The sequence below is a fragment of the Lethenteron reissneri genome, chromosome 13, assembly GCF_015708825.2.
Source record: "Lethenteron reissneri isolate LAM-NWPU_2019-01 chromosome 13, ASM1570882v1, whole genome shotgun sequence".
Classification (NCBI taxonomy): Eukaryota; Metazoa; Chordata; class Hyperoartia; order Petromyzontiformes; family Petromyzontidae; genus Lethenteron; species Lethenteron reissneri.
Genome location: NC_083791.1, coordinates 7993716 through 8020653, shown reverse-complemented (window position 1 = coordinate 8020653; position 26938 = coordinate 7993716). Strand labels below are relative to the sequence as shown.

At 42.5% G+C, this 26938-nt stretch overlaps 1 protein-coding gene across 3 annotated transcripts in view; it reads left to right on the top strand.

Annotated features, from left to right (window-relative positions):
- Positions 1–26938, top strand: part of SORL1 (sortilin related receptor 1) — an 86564-nt gene that overhangs the window by 40190 nt on the left and 19436 nt on the right. For all 3 annotated transcript variants that reach the window (XM_061550972.1, XM_061550971.1, XM_061550973.1), the window contains exons 15-36: positions 678–800; positions 1083–1168; positions 1989–2161; positions 3690–3821; positions 5880–5971; positions 6527–6776; positions 7912–8050; positions 8623–8760; positions 10101–10214; positions 11632–11754; positions 13139–13267; positions 14353–14472; positions 15236–15364; positions 15741–15890; positions 17160–17297; positions 18274–18441; positions 20030–20161; positions 22296–22418; positions 23692–23809; positions 25520–25689; positions 26460–26572; positions 26809–26913. In XM_061550972.1, coding sequence (XP_061406956.1) covers positions 678–800; positions 1083–1168; positions 1989–2161; positions 3690–3821; positions 5880–5971; positions 6527–6776; positions 7912–8050; positions 8623–8760; positions 10101–10214; positions 11632–11754; positions 13139–13267; positions 14353–14472; positions 15236–15364; positions 15741–15890; positions 17160–17297; positions 18274–18441; positions 20030–20161; positions 22296–22418; positions 23692–23809; positions 25520–25689; positions 26460–26572; positions 26809–26913 — 2965 coding nt within the window. The remainder of the gene's footprint in view (positions 1–677; positions 801–1082; positions 1169–1988; positions 2162–3689; positions 3822–5879; positions 5972–6526; positions 6777–7911; positions 8051–8622; positions 8761–10100; positions 10215–11631; positions 11755–13138; positions 13268–14352; positions 14473–15235; positions 15365–15740; positions 15891–17159; positions 17298–18273; positions 18442–20029; positions 20162–22295; positions 22419–23691; positions 23810–25519; positions 25690–26459; positions 26573–26808; positions 26914–26938) is intronic.

Here is a 26938-nt window from a genome sequence, read left to right as displayed (position 1 = left end):
CTGAGACAATTGTGGATTAAGGGATTTATTATGAATAATCTTAGAATTATGATAATGCATTACATCACAAATAGAGGCAATGCATTGGTTACTTACCTTCTGTCTTAATTTACATGTTATAAATACCTGGCCCCAAGAAACCTGTCATTACTAGTATGTATTATTCCCCTTGTTTACCCAGGAAAGTCTCACAGAGTTTTGCGACTCTTTATCATAAAGCTCCTGCCATGTATTCTTAGGTTTTTTCGGTAAAGTCACGTAGGTAAAAAATTGTTTAAAACATTTTTTTACCTACGTGACTTTACCGAAAAAAACCTAAGAATATGAATCCTTGCAGTCACGAAAGCTTCAAATCTAGAAGTTCTGCCATGTGTCCATCGTAGTGGGAAATTATTGCTGTGCATGTGATCGCAATTGAGTAATTGGTGCGTGACCTTTCAAGAATTGTAAATGCCTAGATGAGAATATAGAACGTTAAATCATTGACTTAGAATGTCACTGTTACTGTCAACTATACAACTATTCATTGCTAAATAAAATAGTGCAGTTATTGTATGTATTTATATTGAACTTATTTCGTCACCGTATATAGCCAACCGTTCTAATCGGAGGTGCGGGGGAAGGACAGCAAACTAAATAAACTCACTGAGGCATGGTGGTATGTGATTCGTTTGTAGTGACACGGGCTTCAAGCTGACGCTAGAAAATGAGCAGTGTGTTCAAGACACAGACTTTGATGGAGATCCGTATGCTCCACCTGTCAACTGCCCTGCGGGTACCATGTACAGACAAACCAAGGGGTGAGAGTGCATTGACACACAACAACACACAATCTTCTAATTTCAAACTACAGTCAATACTATCATTTATTTGTTAGCCAGCATAATGCCATACATAAATGATGCCGACATATAAAATGTTCAACTTATTCATAATAAAACAAAGGACTTTATTAAAATGCCGCCCACAATATGAAAATGTGTTTTTTCTCATCCTGTCGTATCCCTTGGCTCTTGAAAAACAAACAAAAAGCTTATAAAGAAATGTGTTTTTTCCCTGTGCGTGCGCGTTTGTTTGTTCAGATACCGTAAGGTGTCTGGAGACACGTGCAGCGGAGGAGACATGGAGGGGGTGCTTGATGGAAATCTTGTTCCTTGCCCAGTCATGGGTGGGAAATTCTTCACATTTCGTCGTGTCGTATATTTCTGTAATGATAATAATAATTTACATTTGTAAGGCACATTTCACCCGTAGATCGCCAATGCGCCCATGTATGGAAAGCAGAAAATTAACAGAACCATGATAAATGGCCAGAACTGGGGGGTCAAAAGGCCAATTTAAAGAGGTGAGTTTTCAGGACAGACTGAAAAAGCTCAAACAACTCTTTATTGTCTTGTTGCCAAAGGCAAGGCTTTCTATAATCTGGGAGCTGCACAGTGGAAAAAGCCTGATCACCCCAGGAAATGAGCCTTGGCCTCGGAGTCCTTAGAAGAAGGCGATACGAATATTTCGGGGGGGCCTCATTGGAGTATAAAAATTGATCCGCTCCTGTAAATATTGTGGGGCTAACCCATATTGAGAGCCTTGTAGCACAACACGTGTGCATTCAGTATTGTGAAAGTAAAACGTTAATGATCAAAAGCACTATTTACAAATGTGGGTATAACCTTATTTTTCTATTCCTGAGTAGTGGGACACATACAGCCTTGTCATCGACTGCTGGATGAGGAGACTGTATGAGGAGTTAGGACGGCCCTTTGCCATGCAGGTAGAGGGGTTCTATTTTACCATACATCAACAAGGCGAGTCAGTGAAGGTGGGGAGCATAGTACCTCTGATTAGCACACTTGGCTACATACTGTGCGAAAGAAGCTCAACATACATAGTATAGTGCACTTATTTGTTTTTTTTCACTGCCCTCTGCTGAGCCCACCTGTGGCTCCACGCAAGTGAAATAACGGTACCTTGCCCATGTTTTATTGCTCTAGAGGAGCGCGAGTTCGTCCTGTACGCTCGGCGCACGAGCATTCACCGGTACGACCTTGCGACTGGGCTGGACGAGACTTTGCCACTCACCGGGCTGCACAGTGCAGTGGCACTTGACTTCGATTACCTTCGCAACTGCCTCTACTGGGCTGACATAGCCTTCGATACCATACAGGTGATCTTGAGCAAATCTCACAAGCTACATTTTTAAAGCTTTGTAACTAAAGTTGAGCACGTTTGTTATGCATCAGCTCTGTCCATTTGTCGGAAAAGATAAAGGGCGGCATAACTATCTTGAAGATGGTCCTGTATGAGCGAGACTTATAGTGTAAAGTGGGTGTGATTAGGGGACTCTCCCTTTTGAATTCCGGCCTTGTGGGTCAAAGGGTTGGCGATCAAGAGCCCCTTTGGCTCATTACGGCCTACGCACACACTGCTTCCTGCGCTCCTGGCAGGAGCTACCGATATCGCTAATTAATCATTTGTGAGAGCAAACATGTTGGAAAGTATTATATAATACATGCTAATGAACGGGGTTTTTTTCAATTTGAAACAAGTATCCTTTTGGACTGGTGTTGGCTTTTTTTGTCTATCTGAAAGTTTATTTTTTTGTTCAAGAAAACTGCATCATCTACAATTACTTTTGTAATGAGCATTTATGAGTGTGTTCAGTTATTGAATCATGCGTGTGATATTCATTAATGTACAATTTACGTGAGTGTTATGCTCGTGAGATGTGTGTTTACACACAAACACAGTACCAACCGTGTCTGTTTAATGTCTCTCATATAATCTGCCCTAACCGACTTAATTTGCAGGCAATTTATTGTTTCACGTTCATTTAAGTTTGTGCAATTTTTGAACTTATTGATAGTTATTATTGTTCTGTATTCTTTTTGCTTAAATTTTCTACTTTATTTTGTTTTGTTGTAAGTTACTCTTGTAAATGAGGCTATTGTGGTCTCTTTAAGTTCTCACCAGGTTAAAGAAAATCATCTAAAACATTTAATTCTAATCATGTAAACAAACGTGTTCAATTGAGAAAATGTGTACTCTCTGGTTCTTTTGGTAAAGTCACGTAGGTATAAAATAAAAATAAATAACAACGTTTCGATTGCAACACAAGCAATCATCATTATGCTATAAAATAACAATAGATCACGACGTTTCGATTTCAACACAAGCAATCATCATTATTCTTGTGTTGCAATCGACACGTCATGATTTGTTTTTATTTTATTTGCTACCTACGTGACTTTACCGAAAGAACCAGAGTATGGATTCCTGCAGTCACGAAAGCTTCAAATCTAGGTTGAGAAAATGTGTTTTCTTTTTTGTAATTTGGCAAAAAAAATTCTAAAAGCACAAGCATCTTCTTGGTTCTTTCGGTAAAGTCACGTAGAAGGGAAATAATAAAATAATAACAATTAAACATAATAAAATGTTCTTATTTAATCATGTTTTATTTAATAAAAATAAAATGTTATTATTTTATGTTTTATTTGTATTATTTTATTATTTCCCTTCTACGTGACTTTACCGAAAGAACCAAGAAGATGAATCCCTGCAGTCACGAAAGCTTTAAATCGAAATTAAAAAAGCACAAGCACTTGCACAACGCTTAGACAAGGTGGATATCGTATGGAGAATCGCGAACGGAGTGAAACGTAACGTTGAGTTCCCTCCTCTCTTTTCTCCAACAGCGCCTCTGCCTCAATGGTACTCTGGGACAGCAGCAACTGTTGAAGGAGGGCCTCAAGAATGTGGAAGGGGTTGTGGTTGACCCCAACAGCAATCTCCTCTACTGGGTGGATGCGGAAGCCAGGCACATTGAGGTGCATAATCGAGGTTTTTTTGGGTTAGATTGCGTAGATATGTATTCTTAGTTTCTTTTCGGTAAAGTTACGTAGATAAAAAAATATTAATTTTAATTTTTTTGTTTAGTTTTTTCGGTAAAGTCACGTAGATAAAAAATTATTAATTTAAATTTTTTATCTACGTGACTTTACCGAAAAAAACCTAAGATTATGAACCCTTGCAGTCACGAAAGCTTCAAATCTAGAATGCGTGGATATGAATGTAGTTAAACCCGCCACCACTCGACAGCCATTTAGTAAGGTTTGTCACGTGAACAAACACATGTCAATTAGTTCCTAGTTCAGCACACCGGTGTGTCGGAGAGTAAACCCACAACATTTACAATTCAAGTAGGACGTTTCGCCGGTAATTACAACCAGCCTCATCAGGCGACAGCCAGAATTGTGTGAAAAATCATGTTTCGGTCTTAAATTGAGGGATAAATGCGATGTCGTCACTTGTGAGACAATCGGGTGCGAAGGCCAGACAGAGTTGGTGGTTGGAGGGGGGTTAATCTGTTCTTATAAATTACAATGAATATCTATGATTGGTTGGGTTATTCATTGAGGTGCTTTTCGGGTTTTACTTTTGAACCGGTCATTTGTGTTTCAGCCGCACCGAATCTCACAAAAATAATATTCAGGGCCTACCTTGGCTCCTCTCACCCTCAACCAGTATATATACAAGGACTGTTTTCTTGGAATTTCTCTCACTTGATACAGCAATCGTGCTGTGACGGTTCCACCTGAAGACGGAAGCTTGTCTTGCCTCCGAAACGTCGTGATTTTTATTTTATTTTTATTTAACTTTTATTAATTTTAATTTTTTACCTACGTGACTTTACCGAAAAAACATAACAATATGAATCCTTGCAGTCACGAAAGCTTCAAATCCAGAATAGATAGATCTATGTATTTTCTCGATTGCAGCAGTCAAATTGTTGAATCTCACCAATGAAAAGGTTTTCAATCAACGTTCATGTTAATGATTTAAAGAGAAAAGCCCAGATAGGTGAAGTGTAGGAAGTAGATTGCAAGTGAGAAATCAAGAGTGATTTCGACTGAACCACCAACGCATTGACTGTCAGACGTAATATTACGTGCCACTGATGTATAATTTTTTTTCCTGAGTGACCGTATTCGTGTATCGGCAACATATACACATCTTTTACTCATAAATTGTAGAGAATAGCATCACTATTGGGCGGCGAAGTGTCACTTAAACTCACTTGTTGGAATATGTTGTTAATGAGTTTAATGAAAGTTCTATGGTTGAGCGGACATCCCTTTATCAATCCACATCCACTGCTGGATAAGGGCCTCCCCATCACAGTGTGAGTTATGGGCGTTATTTAACATACTTTATTATGCTGGTCAGTGCAGATTCTGGTTTGGAGCATAGATTTTGGGAGCATAGAAGTACAGTACATATATTTTGCTGCGCTGTCCTCCACTGTCTGCCATGCGGCCCCGCAGTCTATACTGTATCCTATAACACCTGTAATGCATGGTGGTCACCCATGCAGGTACAATTGGAGGTTTTCAACGCTGCGTGGCTTGCGAAATCTGACAAGGGCTCACTGCGGTTGATTTGGTCCTGGGCACTTATCATGCATCAACGTTTCATGTGAAATGGTGTTGGGTAATTCTTCACGGCATGCGTGGAATGAGTGATTGCTTAACCTTTGTAGCTGAGCGTTATGTACCAGAGCGTGTGTGGCATACATTTTGTATGATCACAAGGGGTCTCTGTAACCAATAAAATGCTTTCCGCATTTGTAACCCACGTTAGACATTGAAGCAGAGGAATCTATCGTTCTGCTTTCACCTTCAAGTTATTTCACACCTTAGGCGAGCCCCTGGTGTTGCTGAAGGCACCACAACTCCAACTCCCGTTGCTTCCTAAAGTGTTATATTTTTAAGCATCGGACTGATAAGTGAAATAGCATCGTTTATATGATATGCAATTTAATGTTTACGTTCGAGGTCTCTTTGTGTCGTCTTTTTGAGGATTGAGCCAATGGTTTGTGTTTGCAGGTCAGCAGGCTGGATGGGACCTACAGGAAAGTGATCCTCAACTCCACTGTGCTGGAAAAACCTCGTGGCCTCGTTCTGGTGCCCAACAAAGGGTCAGCAAGTTCATTGTAGTTTTTGTCACGTGAATTATATTTCAATTAGTGTCACTAATAATATTGCAGTAAAACCTTGGATTGCGAGTAATTTGGTCTGCGAGTGTTTTGCAAGACGAGCAAAAAATTGAAATAAATATAAATTTGATAAACGAGCGAGGTCTTGCAATACGAGTAGTGCGTGTATACGCTTCGTCTGCCGAGCGTCACGTGATCACAACTGATATACGAGTGCTTTGGATTACAAACATGTTTCCGGAACGAATTATGCTCGCAATCCAAGGTTTTACTGTATTATCTTATCATGATTAAAACATTACCCTGTTTGAGCCAAACTATTTTTTTTGTATCTGAATCTTTTTTAACTGTCAGCGTGAACCTAGTGGGATGAGGAGGAGGAGACTACATGAATAACCGGTTCTTTTGGTAGTCCGTTGAATCGGATAATTGTTTTAATATACGTAAAATATATATATAATGACCCCCAGTTTTCAGGATAGAGAAATACTTCGGCCGTTTCTCTTACTTGCACTGTTGGGTTGCTTTTCCTCCCAGGGTCATGTTCTGGACAGACTGGGGGGAGGTGAACGCAGGCATCGGCTCCAGTGACATGGACGGCCAACACAGCAACAAGATCATAAGTAGCAATGTGCGCTGGCCCAATGGAATAGCCGTCGACGGAGAGACCATCTACTGGACAGATGCTTTCTACGACCGCATCGAGCGTGCCTCCCTCGACGGGTCCAACCGCGTCGTTCTGATCAACAGCAACCTGCCGCACCCCTACGCCATCGCAGTCTACAAGGTACAGAGGGGCCTGTGGCCTGTAGCCGACCAGGTGGCTCTGCTGTCGAGCAAAACACGCTTAGTGTCAAACTCTGGAGTTGGTTAAGTTTGTTGGAGGGGCGAATGCGCCGAGTCAATTTGAGAAGTAAAATATTTTTTTACGAGTAAAATTTCCAAAACAGTAGTGCGAGCTTTTGATGTATGCATAACATACATGCAATCTTAATGTAATACATTCGTGATAATTTGGTCTTATTGATCAGAAAGGCTTAATTTATGTCTAAACCAGGCCCAAACTATAAGCACATGTCATGTCACAGAACGTGGAACCCTATGAAGCTCCAGTGCTGCGGTGTGAAGTTGGTTTTGCTTAGCCGAAAGCATGTGGTGCTTGCTAAATACAATTATAAAGTATTGCGTTAACTGAGCCTTCTCAACAAGGCTTGTTTAAAGGTAGCAGAGTTAGGCAAATTATAAAATTAGTTGCTTCTTGTTAGTTTTCTCACATTTCACGAATGATAAATTCCCATAATCCCTGACAAAACAAACGTAAGTTGCAAAGTTGTTGGCAGTGAGGTATATTAAAAAGTGAGTGGGCATTGGACAATATTAGATGTTTTCTGTATAACTATAATAATGGTGTTCACCGTCATCCACTCTACACAATCAGATATTTGTCCGTTGGATCTAATGCATTGTCAGCCACATATATCATCGCTTCATGCTTTGCTTGGGACACTGTGTTCTAATATATTGGTGTCTGGCTTGCTCTTATTCATTCATCACATATAGTCAGCGAAGAACCGTTGCGCCAAATGTGTGACCTCTTGCGACAGCATTCGCATAAACTGCTCTTGGCTGCCATATACCGGTGTCTCGTGATTTGTTTGATCCACGGATCACGGGAGGGGGATGGGGGGTGGGCACCACGGGGGGGTGGCGCCATTCCTTTTGAGGGTCGTAGTCGTAGATAATTTGTCTTACTTGTGTTGTCGCTCCATGCATTCTCTAACTTCTTAAACAATAATGCACATTCATAAATTAAAAGCGCACTTCGGTGCTTGTTTTATAATCACGGAGTAAACGGCAACGAGGAACGGCTTTGCTTGTTTATCGCGAGTAATGTGACGCGTTGGTGGGGTGTGTTTTAACAGAGCGACGTGTACTGGGACGATTGGTCTCGCATGGGAATCATGCGAGCAAACAAGTACGACGGGTCGGGCGTACAGACCCTCGTCAGCCGTGCTCCTGGAATAATGGACATGAAGATTTTCTACAGGGGCAAACAGAACAGTGCGTACCAAACGGCACATAACATTTCATGCAAAAGTAGCAGCAAGGTTTTTTTGACGTGAAATTTATTTTTAATGGCACCCATTTCTTGTGGTAGAGAGAGGGTCTTTGCCTATCATCTAGCAGTTCACCAGCATTGATTCTAGATTTGAAGCTTTCGTGACTGCAAGGATTCATATTCTTAGGTTTTTTCGGTAAAGTCACGAAGGTAAAAAATTTAAAATAAAATTGATAAAAGTAAAATTAAATTAAAATAATTATTTTTATTTTACTTTTATTAATTTAAATTTTTCACCAGCATTGGGTCAACCAAGTCTGCTGACTCTACCGATGAGACACTTTGTGAAAACCAGTCCAGAGGTCTCCTTGTTATTTATATCGATCCTAGTAAACTTATGCACTCTGAATAAGCCATGTGGCTGATGGGGATGTGTAACAAATACGTTTATATATTTTTCAAGTGTGGGAACAGGTACATGAAAGGAGACTTTGTCGTTTGCTTATGTAATTAGAATGAAACAGTGGTGCTTACTTATTTATTTATGTCTGTGTTTGCGGTTGTATTTATGCAGTGACGACTTCTTGTTCGGACAAGAACGGTGGCTGCACTCACCTCTGCCTGCCCAAACCAAATGGCCGGACCTGCCAATGTCCTGACGGAATGTCCTCCGTTCAGCAGTCTTCTGGAGATTTTATTTGTAACTCCAAGGGTAATCTTGCCACAACATAATATATCATGCAACTCTGTCATACCCGGTCAAAGTAAAAAAACATGTTGAAGAAATGTATGCTATATTACGTACAAATGTTGTAATAGAAGGTGATTAGGTTGTTACAGTGTTAAGTATATTTATAAACAACTTTGCACGCAGATCATGCTCATTTGTGGCATTCACTCAGCATAGTAGGGGAACCTTAACTGTGGTAATGTGGTGGGCACGATAGAGTGGATCCTCTTCACTTAAAGCTTTCGTGACTGTAGGAATTCATACTCTTTGGGTCTTTCGGTAAAGTCACGTCGATAGAAAATAATAAAACATCACGACGTTTTGATCGCAACACAAGCAATCGTCTTCAGGTGAAAAAATACAGCTGTATTTTGAATTTTTATTATTTATCTACCTGACTTTACCGAATGACCCAAAGAGTATAGAGTGCTACCTATTGTTTGTATTATCCGCTGAATTTATGTTTTTCATAAGTTATACATGGATAAACGCAGATAACGCGATACATTTGCGACTACTTGCATGCGAATCCTATTGATTAATTTAAATGATTTACGGTAATTTGTCAATCCATTGCTGGATAAAGGCCTTCTCGTGTAATGTTGGTCATCTGGATTGCGTGACCATACTTCACTATGCCAGCCAGTCTGGCTTGGTAAAGGGAAAGGCCCACCCATCAGTGACGTTCCCTGTGGCTGGGAATATTAAAACTATTAATTATGTATATTTTACCAGGTAAGGCCCACTGAGCTGTATAGCTCTTTCAGACCGGACCTGGCTACAAATGAAACCGTAACAAAGTGACTCGTCATGTGGAAATTTACAGCAGCCAAATACTCTAAGCGCATGTTGTTTCTAAAAATGTTTAGGGAAAAACCGGAGGACCCTGAAAATCAAATTGAGGTCACCATGCTTCAGAGCACAGTATGATCACCACAGCTGCGCTATTCCTCTCCTAACTCTCCCTATTCTTCGTATAAAAATGTGGAGAATAGATAATAGAGTCCATCCCTGGATGATAGGATTTTCTGTGGTTTGATTTTGGCTGCATGTTCCTGGAATATCAGAAAGTAATTCGCTTGACAGGAGGCTCTTCACAACGCCGCGATTCACATTTCAATCACGAGAGAGTGTTGTATAATACTTAAAAAGCATCACCAATTCATCTAGATATTTTTTTTTACACAATACCTGGCGGTTATATGCCGAAGAGCTGCGTTCGCGTTTTAACTGCTGATAGACAAAAAACAATCGAAATGTTGGAACAGTGTTACAGTATTTTTGAGCCGCGTGAAAACATGTTTGTTTTTTCACCCTCCCAGAGCTGGTTTGTGCCGAAAGCCAGTTTAAATGTGCCAACGGCCGCTGCATAAACATCCTGTGGAAATGTGATCACGACAATGACTGTGGAGACTTCAGCGACGAAGCAGACTGCCGTAAGTATTTTTTCTCAAGCGAATGTTGTGAAAGCTGCAGTGCTTCTGTGTAAAAAAAAACTAGCTCCAAGCAGGGTGATCCTTTTAAGTCAAATTACATTCTTAGTTTTTTCTCAATACGTGCCCTTTTTTCTTCTTCTTCTTTGAAAGAGGATTGTGTGGGGTCTTCTGTTTTTTTTAAGAAAAATGGCTTTTCTGCAGAGGATATTTTGTGTTTAGAATTAACTTTCCAATCACATTGGTTAAAAATCTGTAACCGCCATTTTTTCTAAAGTTCTGTTCATGCAACCTTTCCTGTGGGTTGTTGAAAATACCACATCATAAAGATAGTCGTAAGCACAATTAAAGTTTCACTTCTATTATAAGTTGCCTCATGTTTTTCAAGAGTTGCTTGGTGTTATTTATGCTATGGTGCAATGTCACTGATTAGCACGGTTGGCTATATAGGGCGCCAAACAAGTTCTACATCCATGCTTTCATTGGCACATAACACATGCCTTACAGTGATTCCTCGTTTAACGCGGTAGATGCGTTAGTGAAATGTGCCGAAAAACGCGTTCAGTGAAAACAACTCCCCATAAGAAATAATGTAAAAGGTGGGGATTGCAAGATACGATGTACGCACACACTGAAATGAGATGAGGGAAACGTCGCCGTCTATCGTATCATTCCGCGCGTGTGCCCAAAATTCCGATCACGGCTCAGCCACGCAGCTCAAGAAAGTAGCTTGTTGTCGATTGCTCAGAAATGGCGTTATAACGGACACGTTTCACGTTATAACGGGACATACTTTCACGTTATAACGGAGCACATTCTGCGATGTGCGAAAAGTGTTCCCTCATGGAAAAAACACATTATAGCAATAACATGTTGTGTGAATACGCGTTAAGTGGGGACTTAACATATTCAGAAACTCTGCCAGTCATCATTTCCATAATACTGAATTAGTAAAATGATGTTGAACATTCATTGTGATTTTGTGCAATTAACTGTATTGACATGCCTAATACTTACTTTGAAGACCTGTGGTTGATTTGTTATCACTGAGCAAACAGCCCAGGGACTTTGTGGCACTGTAGGTGAACTTATGAGCTTTCGGCAAAGCACATTTTGTTGGCTTACACTTGCACTGCCACTCTTCGAAGACTGTCCCAGCAGGAGCGTCGTCGGATGATGAAATTGAACCATGTGAGAAAGCACGTGTGGAAAATCTTTTGCCTTCCCACGCAATGTTTAAAATGGCTCCTGCAGAGCACTGAGCACAATGAAGTGCGCGTGTTGTGAAAAGGTTTCCTCTCGGCACTCTGCTTGCAGCTAAATCCTACTAGCGTGTGTAAAGGTAGCGTCTGTAACCTAAACGCACAATGGTCGTGTTCACGAAGCCTCTGCTGGGGCGCACAATTGTTGTTTTTTCCAGCACTGGGGACGTGCGGCACAAATCAATTTCGCTGTCAAAACTCGGGCCGTTGCATCCCAATGTCCTACAAGTGCGATCAGGAGGACGACTGTGGGGATAACAGCGACGAGCCAGCTGACTGCCGTAAGTGACGTGCCTCCACACTCGCGCCTCGACGGAGGTTTTTGTGCCAGCTTCCGCAGTTGCGTTTCGCACCGGCAGATGTTCATGTGTCTGTCCACAGCACCTGCCTCCACCTACCAATGGCTTCCTGCTCTTTCAATAACTCGAGCACTTCTGATATTAAAAAGAAGACTGTACTTTGCATGCACTTAATTAAACTGTATTCGGTGTATCTTTTCAAGAGTTTATTTACAGTGTGGAATTCCGAGTGATATTTCATTACTCGTTCGTGTATTTTGTTGTGTTGAGTAGTCGCTGTCAGTGGTTTTAAATTAAGGTTCAGTATCTGTCCATATTTTTTTTATATTTATGACAGATTGCAGTCGTCAACACCTATCATTTTCATTTTCACAAACGACAAATATAGAATGAGCAATTAGAAGAAAGAGGTGGGGGGAAATGTGTCACATCTGCCTTTACAAACTCATTTAAAAGAAGGAAGTAATGACAATAGCTCATCCTTTCTGTTTTTTTACATGTTATTGGGAGATGGAAGTTGTTCTGTATCCAAACCATAGTGATTAATGCTTCTTGTATAGAGATAAATAATTATTTCTGTACTTAGTAAAATTGGGGGGTTTTTTTTCCATTGCTTGGAGTACTTAAGAGGTCATCACATCTGCTACCCTGAGCTCATGAGCTCATGTGGCGTGTAATTTGTGCAGGGAATTGCCAACATATTGTCTGCTTTAATAAAGAAACTAAATATTTTTTAAGGTCATTCATTACAGTTGCCCATTGTGTGCCACTGCAATTGCCTCCAATTGAAAGAAGAAAAACACTGACCGTACATTGAATATGAGCTATAGACATAATTGGCTACAGCATGGATATCAAGAGAGGTTAAACGAGCAGCGGAAGATTGCGAGAGGGATGACGATCAGAGTGATGGTCACAGTTAGACCATCAGAGTTCGTAGGCCACTACTGGAAACGAGCAACTATTTTATTAGGAAGCCACTGGAGCTATGCACTTTTAAATCTAGATTCAAAACTAATTTCTTTAAAACAGTTTTTTATGTTGAGTTTATTGACCCTCCCCCGCACCTCCCAATTAGCACGTTTGGCTGTGTACAGTCCGAAAGAAGTTCAACATGCATACTACTGGGGAAATAAGGAAATGTAATACAATTACAATGGTGGGTGGAAGGGGTCACCTTTGCCCAGCAGTGTGAAGTTTCAGGCTGACAACAACAGCAACGTCAAGCTTTAAAATGAACTAACCCCTTACCTAGATCTTCCTCGTAAAAGAGAAGAACAGTCTTGTCTGGGCTTTCACTTGATTTAAGTCACGGACATGGTGGGATTGTTGCATTCTTCAGTGTCGTTTCATCGTTTCCACACAGCTCACCAGAAGTGCCAGGCCACGGAGTTCTCCTGCAGCAACGGACGCTGCGTCCGAAGTGCTTGGCGATGTGACGGAGACAACGACTGTCATGACTGGTCGGACGAAGTCAACTGTAGCAGCAGCCAGGGTATGGAGTGCGCCGCGGTGGCTAAGAGATGTTAACTGCCTCGCCTGGTATACAGGAGGTCGTGATTTCTATCCATATCCGGACACCTGTATATTTGGAGTTTGCATGTTCTTCTCCCTGTGGTCGTGTAGATTTTCTCCAGGTCCTCTGGTTTTTCCCTCCACTTTTAGAATCAACATTAGTTTTAGAGTATTTGGCTGCAATTCATTTCCACGTTAGTGATCATTTGTGGCCAGATCGCTTCTGAAAAAGAGCTATATAGCTTAGTGGACCAGAGCTGGTAAGTGTAAAAAAAAATAGGATGTGGACAATGCAATACAATTTGCACGTATGTGGACATGTTCAGCCCTTTTGTCAACTCAGGGTCTCGCCTACATTCAGTGGGGTCATGCGGCTTTATTTGACCTTGGTTCATATCAGATCTGGGAAGCATATTTGGTTTGAGCCTGGATTGTGTTTACACGTGGGACCACCATGCACGGCAGGTTGCTCTAATTATGCCAAATTGCCTGATGAAGCTGGTTGTAATCACCAGCGAAACATTCTATTCGGATCGTAAATGTTATGGGTTTACTCTCCAAATACACCAGTGTGTTGAACTAGTAACTATTTGGCATGTGTTTTTTTTACGTGACAAATCTTACTAGTTGGCTGTGTCGGGTGGCGGCGGCGGGTAACTACACATTTATATATATGCGATTGAACCCAAAAAACCTTTGTCGTGGATGCTATAGGCTGTGTTGTATGGTCAAAATAACTTTCATGGCGCAGGGAGGCCCTCGTCCAGCAATGGATTGACAAAGGGCTGTAAACGTACATTTAAAAAAGTCGTGAATAAGAAGCCGTGCATATGGGCTCTCACTTGATGGAGTACAGGACGATGTTTTATCACGTTATCGTGACTCAATCTTTTCATGGACGAAGGTATTTTCTGTGCTCCGTGCGGCATCGCGCTCTTCTCCGCCGAGTCCGCTTGCGCAAGTGACCGATTAGAGAAGCCCGCGCGCACACTTGGTCCGAGCTTTGTTTTCCCACCTGAAATTTACGTCGAAATTTGTGTCGAAAACGTGTCCCCCGTGCTCAAGGCAACATCTCGTGCTCTGCGGACGGATTCCAGTGTCCGAGCGGTCCGTGCATCCCCCGCCGTTGGCTGTGCGACGGAGACAAGGATTGTCTCGACGGAGCCGATGAGCAGCAGCAATGCGGTACCAGACCTCCCGCCACGTGGCGCTCTATGCTGCACCAACCCAGTGTGAATGTGTCCTCTCGGCTCTAACCATGTATTGGCAAGCTGAGAAAATTTGTTCTTTTTGAAAATTTCCCCACCGGTGTGGAGGTCTGCCTTCCTCGTCCTTTTTCTCCCACTTAATCCTGTCCGGGGTGATCTCCACGTCCACACTCTCCACAAGTCCTCGTATCCTAGTTAATCACTTCAGACCGCCTCTTTTAATTAGGCCTGTCTCTGTCTGCGCCCTGATATTTGCACGTCCATCACAGATATTTCCCCTTACCTCCTGTTTGCACAGTTGACTACGTACAGTGCGAAAGACGTTTAACATCCATCAGAATCTTAATCTTTATTTAGAGTGCAGGAGGAATCCGATGCGCTATGAAGCTCTTTTTCACAGACGTTCCAGTATGGGTGGGGTCAGCAAGTTACAACAGCATACGTACATACATACATCTTCAATGTGGTTTTTCTCTATTCTTAGGACATGTCCTAGCCGTCTGAGTCGACTTTCTGCCAGACTATAATTAATAGTAATCTGGGGAATTGGTTGATCTAACTGTGTAGGTTGAAAAGTCACTTTCAGTAGAATCCATTAATACATCTGCTCTGAGTTTACAAAAAGGTGGGCCAGACTTTACTTTCAATGAGATTGCTCTGACCACAAAGTGCTTGAGGTTAAGTAATGTTGGTTGTGAATGTGGTTTTGTGTTTTTTTTTACGTGGCATACCGGGCACAGGGGATAGACAGTGCCCGCCCTACGATTTCAAGTGCGTTGCATCTGGCCGCTGCATCTTGGGGTCGTGGCAGTGCGATGGCGAGAGGGACTGCACCGACGGGTCGGATGAAGTCAACTGCACCGATTCAGGTCGGTCGGTCCCGTGATGCCCGTTGCACTTTGGCGTCTGTTTGTTGCAGAGTAAATGCAGTGATTGAAGCAATAATATACTAAACTCAATTCCGTTGCATGAAACCCAATTGAAGTAAAACAAAAATGTACAGTCCCACATCAGGTAGGTAATGACTTAAAAACCAATGCTTGCGTTTTTTTAAATTGGTAACTATTGATACAACTTGAGTGATCCTTCCTCTGCTAATAGTTTTATTTTCGCTGATTATACCGTTTTACGTACGTCTAACTAGTCATTTTTCCTGCTTGTGACGTACGCGTTAACTTTTAAGCCGGCTCAAAAGGTTCTCAAATGTGGGTGGAGGGTGTGACGTCTTTTAATTTTTCTGTTCAGGCGGCTTAGTACCCCCGCAGCCAACGCCGGGCCACCTCAACTGCAGCTCCTCGGAGTTCCAGTGCCGCAGCGGGGTGTGTATCAGCCTGCACTGGAAGTGCGACGGTGTCGACGACTGTGGAGACTACTCCGACGAGGCCAACTGCAGAGGTGAGAACGATATGCGATGGCCAAATGTCGCAGCCTTCTTATGTTAACCATTTTTCCATTTTCTTGGTTCTCTTGGTAAAGTCACGTAGAAGGGAAATAATAAAAGGAAAAAAGAAAAATAAAAAAAAAATACTAAAATAATTCTCACGACGTTTCGGCCACAACACAAGTAGCCGTCCTCAGGTGAAGACCAGGTCTGTCGGGGAGACAGCGTCTGAATGTCATTCAGACGCTGTCTTCACCTGAGGACGACTGCTTGCGTTGTGGCCGAAACGTCGTGAGAATTATTTTATTATGTTTTAATTTTATTATTTTATTATTTCCCTTCTACGTGACTTTACCGAAAGAACCAAGAAGATGAATCCCTGCAGTCACGAAAGCTTTAAATCGAAATCATTTTTCCATTCTGAGACGTCTGAAAATTGCGGGGTTGTATGACTTACACTTACGTCATTGGAATGGGAAAGGGTTAGTACTCTTACGAAAGCAGGTCCATGGCTCAAATTCCTTTTCACCTATACCATCCCTCTCCCCGCCCCTCCTTCCCCCACTGCCTTGTAGCGGGACACTCCATCTTGCGTTTGCAAACCTTAACTCTGGAAGGCGAGTTGAAGTGTTTTCAGCCTTGCCTTCAGCAACGGCGCGTGTTGCAAGACACGCTTTTCCGGATGTAGCTTCACGTCGCAGCCTGTGCACAATGTCAATCGTTTTACATAAAACAACCTTTATAAGTTCAAAAATGAATTCTGAAATTAGGTTTATTTCCAATATACTGTGAATTGAAGGCCTTCCTACACTCAATGATGAGGGTTGATTGACCAAACTTCACCAGGTTGGTTGGTGCTAATTGGAGAAGGGAAAGGCTCAGGACCAGTTCAGATTTTCACCGCCACTGATATTGGCTGTAGCTGGAAATCAAACTCTGTTGTTCCGTAGAGTGCAGTGTATTAACCAATGCTTTATCACTCGCCTCCATTTCCTCACGTACACCACGTTATTGCAAAACGATTCTCGAAGAAAGTTCAGCCGTTAATTAAACCACATTATTAATTTGACAACAAAAATGTTGCAGCTTTGCATAAACAACATGGTCACCTCTCAATCTTTCGCACCTCTGATTCGCACGGCTGGTTACGTACGGTCCGAAAGAAGTTCAACGTGCATACAAACATCCTGTATAATTTGTTTGAGAGTTAATATTTTTGTTGCTGCGACCGTTGCCATTGCACGCTTGAGTGAGCGTGTTGTTTTGTGTTGTGACGACACTAGGTTCCGGACCGACGGTGGCGCCACGGTGTCTCCCGCTCTTCCAGTTCCAGTGCAGGAACCACCGCTGCGTCCCCGTCTGGTGGAAGTGCGACAATGACAACGACTGCGGGGACTGGTCGGATGAGGACACCTGCCCCAGTAAATTGTTATTTTGAGATTGCGTCGCACCAACGTGTCCCAAAAATAAGGGTACAAGTTATTAAAATTATAATAAAAACAATGATCCTGATTTATTTTTGATATACGTGCCCCCTGTACGCTGGGGCGTCTTGTAGCGCTTTACATTGCATTTCCGCTCACTCAATTATTGGAAACGGCACCTCCAGTCGCAGCTGTCCATGTGGGGTTCAAGGTCGCACAGACATTGGCCTGTCAGTAGGGGGCAATGATTGCAACGTATAATTAACACGGAGTGATTTACAAAGTAGATGCCCAGCCCTGAAGTGGTTTGCTCCACTGTCATGATAGGTGAAGCAAGCAGATACATTTGCTGCCATTGTGCTTAATCTAGACACACCTTTGCATTCTCTTAAGCTATACCCGTGTACCCCTTACTAACCTGAATTACTTCATGCCATTTGTATCCTTGGGCTTGTTTTATGCAACTTTACCGATTTTTTTTTGCGTGTGTCGATTTTTTTGCTACAGTGGTTCTAACCTTTATGTTTGGTTTCTTGTCCTTCCCCCGCACCTCCGATTCGCATGGTTGGCTATACGTACAGTGCAAAATACATTCTACATGCATACCTAACCAGGGTGTGTCAGAAATTTGGCATTGACAATGTGAATAAATGCCAGTGCCTGCAATATTAGTTGTCTGAATAGATTGTAGCAGTTATCAGTGGTCATATTAGAAATTGCATTTCAGACCTTTGTAGAGCATTCATATTTACCCAACACCAATATTTACCCATATTTCCCCCTCCATTCCCATCATGCCTGGTGACATATGTAGTAATTGGCACAGTTTTTCTCACGGACCCACGTAGGCATGAGCTTAGAGCAGCACCACTGTCTAAGTTTGGCTCAAGAGGAGCAGGCCTGAAATTCCTCGGTCGTTATGCCCTGTCTAAATCCGACACCGTGTTCGTGTCGTTCTCTTTGCCTCGGCCAGATTGGCAGCCAAGTAGGGGGAATGCGACGACCTCCTCACAGCCGTCCGGCTGCCCAGCCCATCAGTTCCGGTGTGGCGATGGAACGTGCATCTTTGACCACTTTGTGTGCGACGGCTCACCCGATTGTGGGGACGGCTCCGACGAGTACGGCTGTCCCACCCAGCATGGTAACGTGTCCCACTCGCCGGACAACCTTCCACTTGGCGTTCTTTATGTTTTATTGATTTATTATTGCCTGCAATTGTGAACAACAGCCATATCAGACATTAGTACATATAATTGGCATACGCATTGGTTCACTGCAGCTCAAAGACTCAGTCCTAGAAGGTGTGCGGTGAAGTTAGGAGATGTCCATGTGCTCGGCATTTGAAGGCCTAAAAACCAGAAACAGTGATCTCGCTGACAATGTGTTCAGGGAGGCAGTTCCATATCCGGACAGCAGAATGAAGAAGTGAGCTTCTGTTCAGGGAGCATGTTCTGGCAACTGGGGGGAGGGGGGGGGGGTGCAAGGGCCATGGCTTGGCATGTGACAATATGCTCAGAAGCTTAAATGCCAATTTAATATGTTCGTGTTGTTCATGTTAACGTATTAATTGCCATGGATTCCCAGACGCCTGCCACTCTTGCTCTGCCACGGGCCCCGCGTTTTCATATTTTGTCAGTGTTCTCTATGAAAGATGAACAAGGTGTTTGTGTTTAGTTTGTTGTCCTTCGCCCCACGCTTTCAATTATCATTGTTGGGAAGGTACGGTGCGAAAGAAATTTAACATACATGCATATAGAAAGTTTTACGTTCCACTCACCACCCAGAGATGGCAAAAGAAAACATATTTTTTTTTTGCAATTTGTGCAGCCTCATCTTGAGACTGAAAGAGCCCTCTTTAATTTTCAATCGTACGTAATATTCGTAATCATTTACAACCCTTTGTGCAAATCTACTGCTGGTTGAAAGCACCTCCACACCCAGTCAATCATAAGGGTTGTTTGACCATACCTCGTGATGCTTAGCCAGTTCGGGTTGGTGAAGTAGATGGTGCACAGGACCGCTTTCAGATATTACTCACCACAGATGTTAGCTGTGGCTGGGATTCACACTCAGGTCACTGGGTTCATTGCGCAATGCACAAACCACTATACCACCGCTCCCCACAATGTCACAGTAATATCCATATATTTTTCGGACAACTTTATTGCACTGAAGTTTTCAAGCAAACCTGGTTTGTAGAATACTGTACAGTAAAACCTTGGATTGCGAGTAACTTGGTCTTGCGAGTGTTTTACAAAACGAGCAAAAATTTTAAGTAAATATTAATTTGATAAACGAGTGAGGTCTTGCAATACGAGTAGTACGTGAATACGCTTTGTCTGCCGAGCGTCACGTGATCACAACTGATATACGAGTGCTTTGGATTACAAACACATTTCCGGAACGAATTATGCTTGCAATCCAAGGTTTTACTGTACATGTATTTTAAAAAACCTGCTTCAGGTTTGCTGCAAAGCATCTGCCATGAAAGCATGTTTGAATTTCCATGCATAGTCAGTTATCCTTTATTTACTTATAGGATTGAATAAACCCATGAGAGGCGCATGATACATTGCCTCTTTAGCAAAGGCGGCTTGGTTTATAACAATACTTATTAGTTACACAACATTTCACGAACTTTTGATAATTGACAATTCTAGACCAAATGTAGGAATCATTTCTATAGCATGGCATTGTGCTTCCATGTAACCTTTTTTTTGTGCCAGCAGTTATCACTGGACGACCATCTCCGTGTAGCTTCACCCAGTTCCAGTGCCTGAAGGACAAGTCGTGTGTTCCAGCAAGCGCACGCTGTGACGGCCGTAAGGACTGCGTGGATGGCTCCGATGAACTTGGCTGCTGTAAGTGTCTATGTTCATGGAGTTATACGTGGGTGGGAACTGCCCAATATCGAGTGCCGGGGGGGGCGCCTTGCTTGAAATTAAGGTGGGGCAGAATTTCCGCATGATTTGGCACCGCTCGCTAATGTTTAGGCCAGACCCAGAACACTCCGCTCATCTCGTAGCTATTTGGAAATTGAAAATGGATTGCTCAGCTGATCTATCCAGAGAGTCACATGGGGAGCAGCGTGTTCTTTTGCCGTGTTAATATTAGGCACGCAGTGATTATCCCCACCCACCCCCCCCCCCCCCCCCCCCGTGATTCAATGAATTGTCACGATTCATGATTCAGGGTCACAACTGTGTTCAAGAATGTTATTCGAGAAAATTAGTTTTTTATATATACACAATTTTTCAGGTTTTGTTTGTTTTCCCTCTCGTTTTTTGTATGCTTGGCACAGTTGTCACTTTTAGACTAATTGTAGCAGCATATCATTTGTTTATAATTCGCAGAAATAATAACTTATTTTTACATGCATGGTTTGTGAGATATATATAATGATCACACACACGTTGAGTTTCCTCTCAATGCATCATTGCTTGCCTATTTAATCTCCACAAAGTTTAACCTGACAATATTTGTACATGTTCTGTTATTTTACAGTGCATGGCATTGCACTTTACCATATTTACGAAGCTAGAGCAGTTGAGGCCTATAAACCATGAATCCAATCACAACGTACGGCAGTGTATTTTTAGGTGACCGGGCATGGTGCTGGTCACCCACCCCCTTCGTGTGCCGTGCCGGCCTTCATAGGTGCTCACTAACAGCACTTGCCTCAACAGTTTGTTAAGGCTATACGGGGGATCTTTGTCTTGACTATTCTTAATGGAATCGCACTGAGTCATGCACTGCGATGAGACTTGCAACTGTTTCCATGTGAGTGCTTCTGTTAAATGGGGGGGGGCGGGGAACAAAGAGGGCAATTCTATGACACTAGCCTTTTGCCCGTCCAAGGACGGGTGTACTGCAGTAAATCTGAAACTTGCAAACGAAAAGCAGATCGCGACGTGATATTCATTGCATTAGTGCGTGTGCATTTTGCAAGGGCGGACACAGACCTATTTCATTTTAAGGTGATAATCCCTTGTTCATCATGACGTCCTTTTTACTTCGATGTCTCAATAGCGTTACGGAGATCACGTGACGTGAGGGTTCTGCCTTTGTAGTGAGGGTTGTAAGTTGACGCCGAGGAGGGGGGAGGAGGCGCCTCGCCCCCCCCCCATGTGGAGTGACGTCACCCGCTAATTATTATGAATGGGGGGGTGGGGGTGTCCATTTGGAGGACGTCACCTGCTCATGAATTAATCTTTGGTTCTTTCGGTAAAGTCACGTATAAAGATAAAATAATAAATAAAATACTAGCATACGACGTTTCGATTGCAACACAAGCAATCATCATCAGGTATAAATGAAATAGCAACGAAATATCTAACCAGAAAACTAGGCAGAGGGGGCGGGGGCCCCACCCCCTCTGCCTATTTAAGGCCACCCCACAGAGACGATCCCCCTCTCTGTGCTTGTGTTACTCTCTCTCTATGTATCTTGGTGATATCTGTCTGCTTATATGTCTGTCTATAGTTTTCTGGTTAGATTTTTTGTTGCTGTTTCATTTATACCTGATGATGATTGCTTGTGTTGCAATCGAAACGTCGTATGCTATTATTTAATTTGTTATTTTATCTTTATACGTGACATTACCGAAAGAACCAAAGATTAATTCCTGCAGTCACGAAACTTCTAAAATTAAGACTGCTCATGAATATTAATGAGGGGGGCTGGTCGATGTGGAGTGATGTCACGAGCATTAAGGACAGACATTCCTGGGTGATTATAGTAGGTAATGGCCACACATTTAACGCAAATGTAAGCAATCATCGTTATCTCCAAATGGCCTTATATTTGGCCATAGTATCTTAACCAGTCGGGACTGATTTGGATCGAATTGATTTTGTCCACCTTTCTTGATGGGTGACAAATGCTAATAAAAGACCGCGGTATTGGACGTTAATTGTAATTTTTGCTCCACAAGCGAGCGGTTAACACGTGTGTTGGCGTGCGTTCACGCTTGGTGCCGGGCTTTACATCCCACAGTGCCGGGCGTGTGCGGGGAGAACCAGTTTGCATGCGCGGACGGCAGTGGGTGCCTCGAGCATTTCATGCTCTGTGACGGCTACCACGACTGCCAGGACCGAAGCGATGAGACGAACTGCCCACGTGAGCGACTCCTCGTGCGCACTGCATGCTTACGCACGCCTCTCGGCAAAGGCGAGAGCCGGTTACAGAAGGGTGTTTGCGACACGTCACTAGTTAACGCGATTGGAATAAAATCGTGTGTGTGTGCGCGTACTGTAAAAGCCGTGGGAAGCATCATGTCGTGTTTAGGTTACCTTGATGGCTCTTGTCAATTCATCGCCTTTCCTGGAAAGCATTTTCCTTCAAGGACAACAAAGAGGTTTTGATCAGCGGCCAATGTCGTGCCCTCATGTCTCAAATAAAAGTTTGATATATTAAAAGTCTCGACGCTGGGTAATTTGCTAAAGTGTTCAGTCGAGGGTGGCCACTGTCTGATGCTTGAGAATAATTTATATTAAACTGAACGAGGACGTGATTAAGTTGTGCATTTTCTGGTCCGGTTTAAAGAAGCCATTGTGTACTTAATATACAACCTGCTCTGTTGATGGAATTAAATGTCCATCCTGAAATTGTTTTTGTGAAATTAAAGCGAGAACCCTGCCTTTTTCATTCTGAGCAATATTACAACTCATTTTACCTCATCAGTCAATGCTCTTTTATCTCCATCATCATCGTCGTCAACAGCCATGATCAATCGACTGCTGGATGAAATCCTCTCTAAGATGTTATCATCTCCCATGGTCCTACGATGCAACAGTCCATCTAGTACCTGCACATGAGTTGAATTTTTTTCTTCACCTCCACAGTGGATGTACCTTCAGGCAAATTCCTTTCTCTTCGACTGCCACTTCATCATTAGTTTCGACCACTAGCTGCAATCCCTTCGAGAAAAATGACCTGCTTGGCATAACAAGTTCAAGTTCATGTATTAGGTATAGCCCTGTGAGCCATTCGGCTCTTGAATCGGGTGCAACCGCAAAAAACAAAAACATGAACAATTTATTTAAGCTATTTCTGTAGCCAGGTTGCATAACATGCCTTTTCCCGCTCGTCATACGTAGCAGTACCAGTCAGCGGGCAAAAAAAATCCCGTGGGATAGGTCAGAATCCGAATCGGAATATTTATTTATACTCGAGGAATCTGATGAGCTTTGAAGCTCTTTCACAGATGTCCAGTAGGTATCATGCGTAGCCAGTCGCTGGACTCCAGCAATGCATATACGTATAATCATCACCTACCTACATTTCTGATTTGTTAATCATGTCGCGTTAAGCCCAACACAGCTGGGCGACTAGTTGTGCACTGGATGCGAGGGTGATTTTACTCTGCGTTTCGTTACTCTCCACTGCACAGAGGACACCTATCATGTGCAGAATCTGCGGCAGTTTATGGCGCACGGTGACACGACCGTGCAGTGGGATGAGCCCAATCCCAAACCACTGAGGGCGTTCTCCTACATGGTTCACTTCAGGTTAGTGAAACACTGTTGCCCTTCCCCCCCACTCCTTCCACCCTGCACATTACTATTCATGTCCATGGCATTGCTAATTCATGAACCAAGTGAGACCTCAAAAGTAAATGCTTTTTTTCTTCTTGGTTCTTTCGGTAAAGTCACGTAGAAGGGAAGTAACAAAATAATAAAAATAAAACATAATAAAATTATTCTCACGACGTTTCGGCCACAACGCAAGCAGCCGTCCTCAGGTGAAAACCAGGTCCGTCGAGGCGACGGAGTCTGAATGACTCTGAATGACTCTGTCGCCTCGACGGACCTGGTTTTCACCTGAGGACGGCTGCTTGCGTTGTGGCCGAAACGTCGTGAGAATAATTTTATTATGTTTTATTTTTATTATTTTATTACTTCCCTTCTACGTGACTTTACCGAAAGAACCAAGAAGATGAATCCCTGCAGTCACGAAAGCTTTAAATCATAAGTAAATGCTTTGTCCACTCACACCGTTGGCAAAGGTTGGCATCGGTTACGCTGTAATTGTAATGAGGTGGCGTGCTGTCTCAAAAGGCTAAATCGCTGAGCTGGCAACGTTAAGATCTTGGGTTCGAAGCCAGGCAAGCGACCTGTGATTACGTTGGGTTCTCAAGAGTCGCGAAGCTATGGTGTCAACCCGGTCACCAATGACTCCCAAAAAAAGCAACCCATAATATTACAGCGCTGAGTAGTCAAAGTGTCGATTTGACTATCATGTGATGAACTATGCTCTCGGTGGCAGAGGAGCAAGCAAGTGGGAAAGTGCTGTCCTATGTGGAATAGGGGTTACTTGAAATTATCTCAGAGGTATGTCTGCTGTTTTCTAATGTGAAGCTTTGCACTGTGCGGTGAGAAATCTGAGTGGACACTTCCTTTTGAGACATGATGCTGATAAACTAATCAGGATAGAATTGAAGGAAAAAATGCACAAAAGCTATAATTGTTATGAAGACTACTCATGTAAAGGTGTTTTTTTAACCCATTGTCATCTTTTCATCAGGCAAACTGATGCATTGTATCACAATGTTAAACTGCCAGTTTATATAATGCATGTCGCTATGCATTAGTTGATTCAAACATATTCTTGCACCCATGATACACAAAATGAATTGTGCACGAAATAATTGACTACTTATTATTTATATAGATTATATACAAATAATATTCTAATATCGTAGTTAAAGTATTAGAGGAAACAATACCAATCGGCAAAAACGATACAAAATGAACAGATTCTTGCATTGAATTGTGAACTAAAATCATAACAATTATTATTGTAAAGCCTTATGTTCCCAGTTAATGCTTTTGCTCATGCATCTATTCAGCAATGTGCCCTCCAGACATGTTGTTATATTTTAAAATTCGCTGGTAATGTAACTATTAACAGAATGCTTCGTACCATAGTGTTGTCAACCGTTTCTCAGAAATAGTGATGCATGGTATTTGAACCCCAGAAAATTACAGGTCATTTTATTGTCTCGTAAATTGAAATGACAGTGTGTCGTCCAGTAATTTAGATTTTTGTTACTCAATGCTGTATGGCAGCTGTAGATTTCTGGCGGACAGTAATGTATGTTAAACACTAAAAGCAGTTCTAAAGAAATTAGTTTTCAACCTTGGAGACGTTGTTGAGGCTTGGTGTGTCACTCACATCTTGATTTCAACTTTCTTGTTTTGCATGTGTATTTCTTCCAGTGATGTGGCCAAACTCAAAATGTACAATATCAGCCTGAGCAGCCATTTCACCAACTGGACCTCGCAGACGCTCCAGCCCTACACGGAATACCGGTTGACCGTCAACGTGGTTTTGGCATCGCGTGAGATCAGGAGCAACCACTCCTTGACTTTCCGCACCCCGGAAGGACGTGAGTCTGCGCCCCCCTACCTGGCTACGTGTTTACCATTGGGATTGTTTTTAATGTGTAGTTTGTCACTGTAGTTTGTTTGGGTGCCTCGGTGGCAAGATGTTAACTTCCTCGCCTGGTATAGAGGAGATCGTGGGTTCGATCCCAACCCTGACACCCGTATATTTGGAGTTTGCATGTTTCCCCCGTAGTTGCTTGGATTTTTTCTTCATGTCCTCCGGGTTTTCCCTCCACATTTAGAAACATGCGGAAAGAGTTTTTGGGTGCTCTAGATTTTCACATGATAAGTCACTTTGTTGAGCTATCATTTGTGATCGCCAGTGGGCCTTACCTGATCTAGGTGAAATAGTCATAATAACGGTTTTTGGATTAGATCGCGTTATTTATAAATGTGTTGCAACCCTCCACCACCCGACACGGCCAATCAGTAAAAAATGTGTCACGTTAACAAAAGACAAATAGTTCACTACTTTAGCCCACCGGTGTGTTGAAGAGTGAATCCACAACATTTACAATTAGGTTCTTGAATTGCAAACCCCACATTGCAAGTATTAATCGTCATCATGGGGTTTCATCTTTACATCTCTCGCAATTAATGTAATTTGCGAAGGTATTGCCTGTAGCTTAACTTGTACGTGGCATAGACTATTTTAATCAGTGATTGGCCAAGTGTCTTTCTGATCTGCTTGCTTATCATTTGCTAAAATATATGCTTGTGATAACCCTTGTGACTTGTAATAGCCTAATGAGTTCCACCTGTTTATCTGTAGTTCCAAGTGCACCAAGACACCTCAACCTGAGCCTCGTGATGGATGGGAATGTTCACATCGAGTGCGTTTGGCAGGAACCTGACTCTCCGAACGGTCTCATTAGGAATTACGTGGTGAGTTGTCTCTGTTTATGACACGTACATGTTGTTGTGACAATCGGCATGCAGACACATGACTTCAACTCGGTGGCATCATGAACAATAATGTTTATTGAGAAAGTAACTACTATATTTAAAATTATACAGGAAAACACTTGTTTAAATTTAGTTGCCAAGTCAGAATCTTCCGGCTAAGTTTACACATTTCTCCGTGCAAGTTTTTGCTAAACGTGAGTGTATATGTTGGACAGGTTCAATATCGGACATCTTTACTCGGATCAAGCAAAGAGGATTTGTCACGGCAGCCACGATACAATATCTCGTTTGTTCAGCTCGACACCACCTATCATGTTCGGGTAAGTAAAAAAACACACAGCAAGC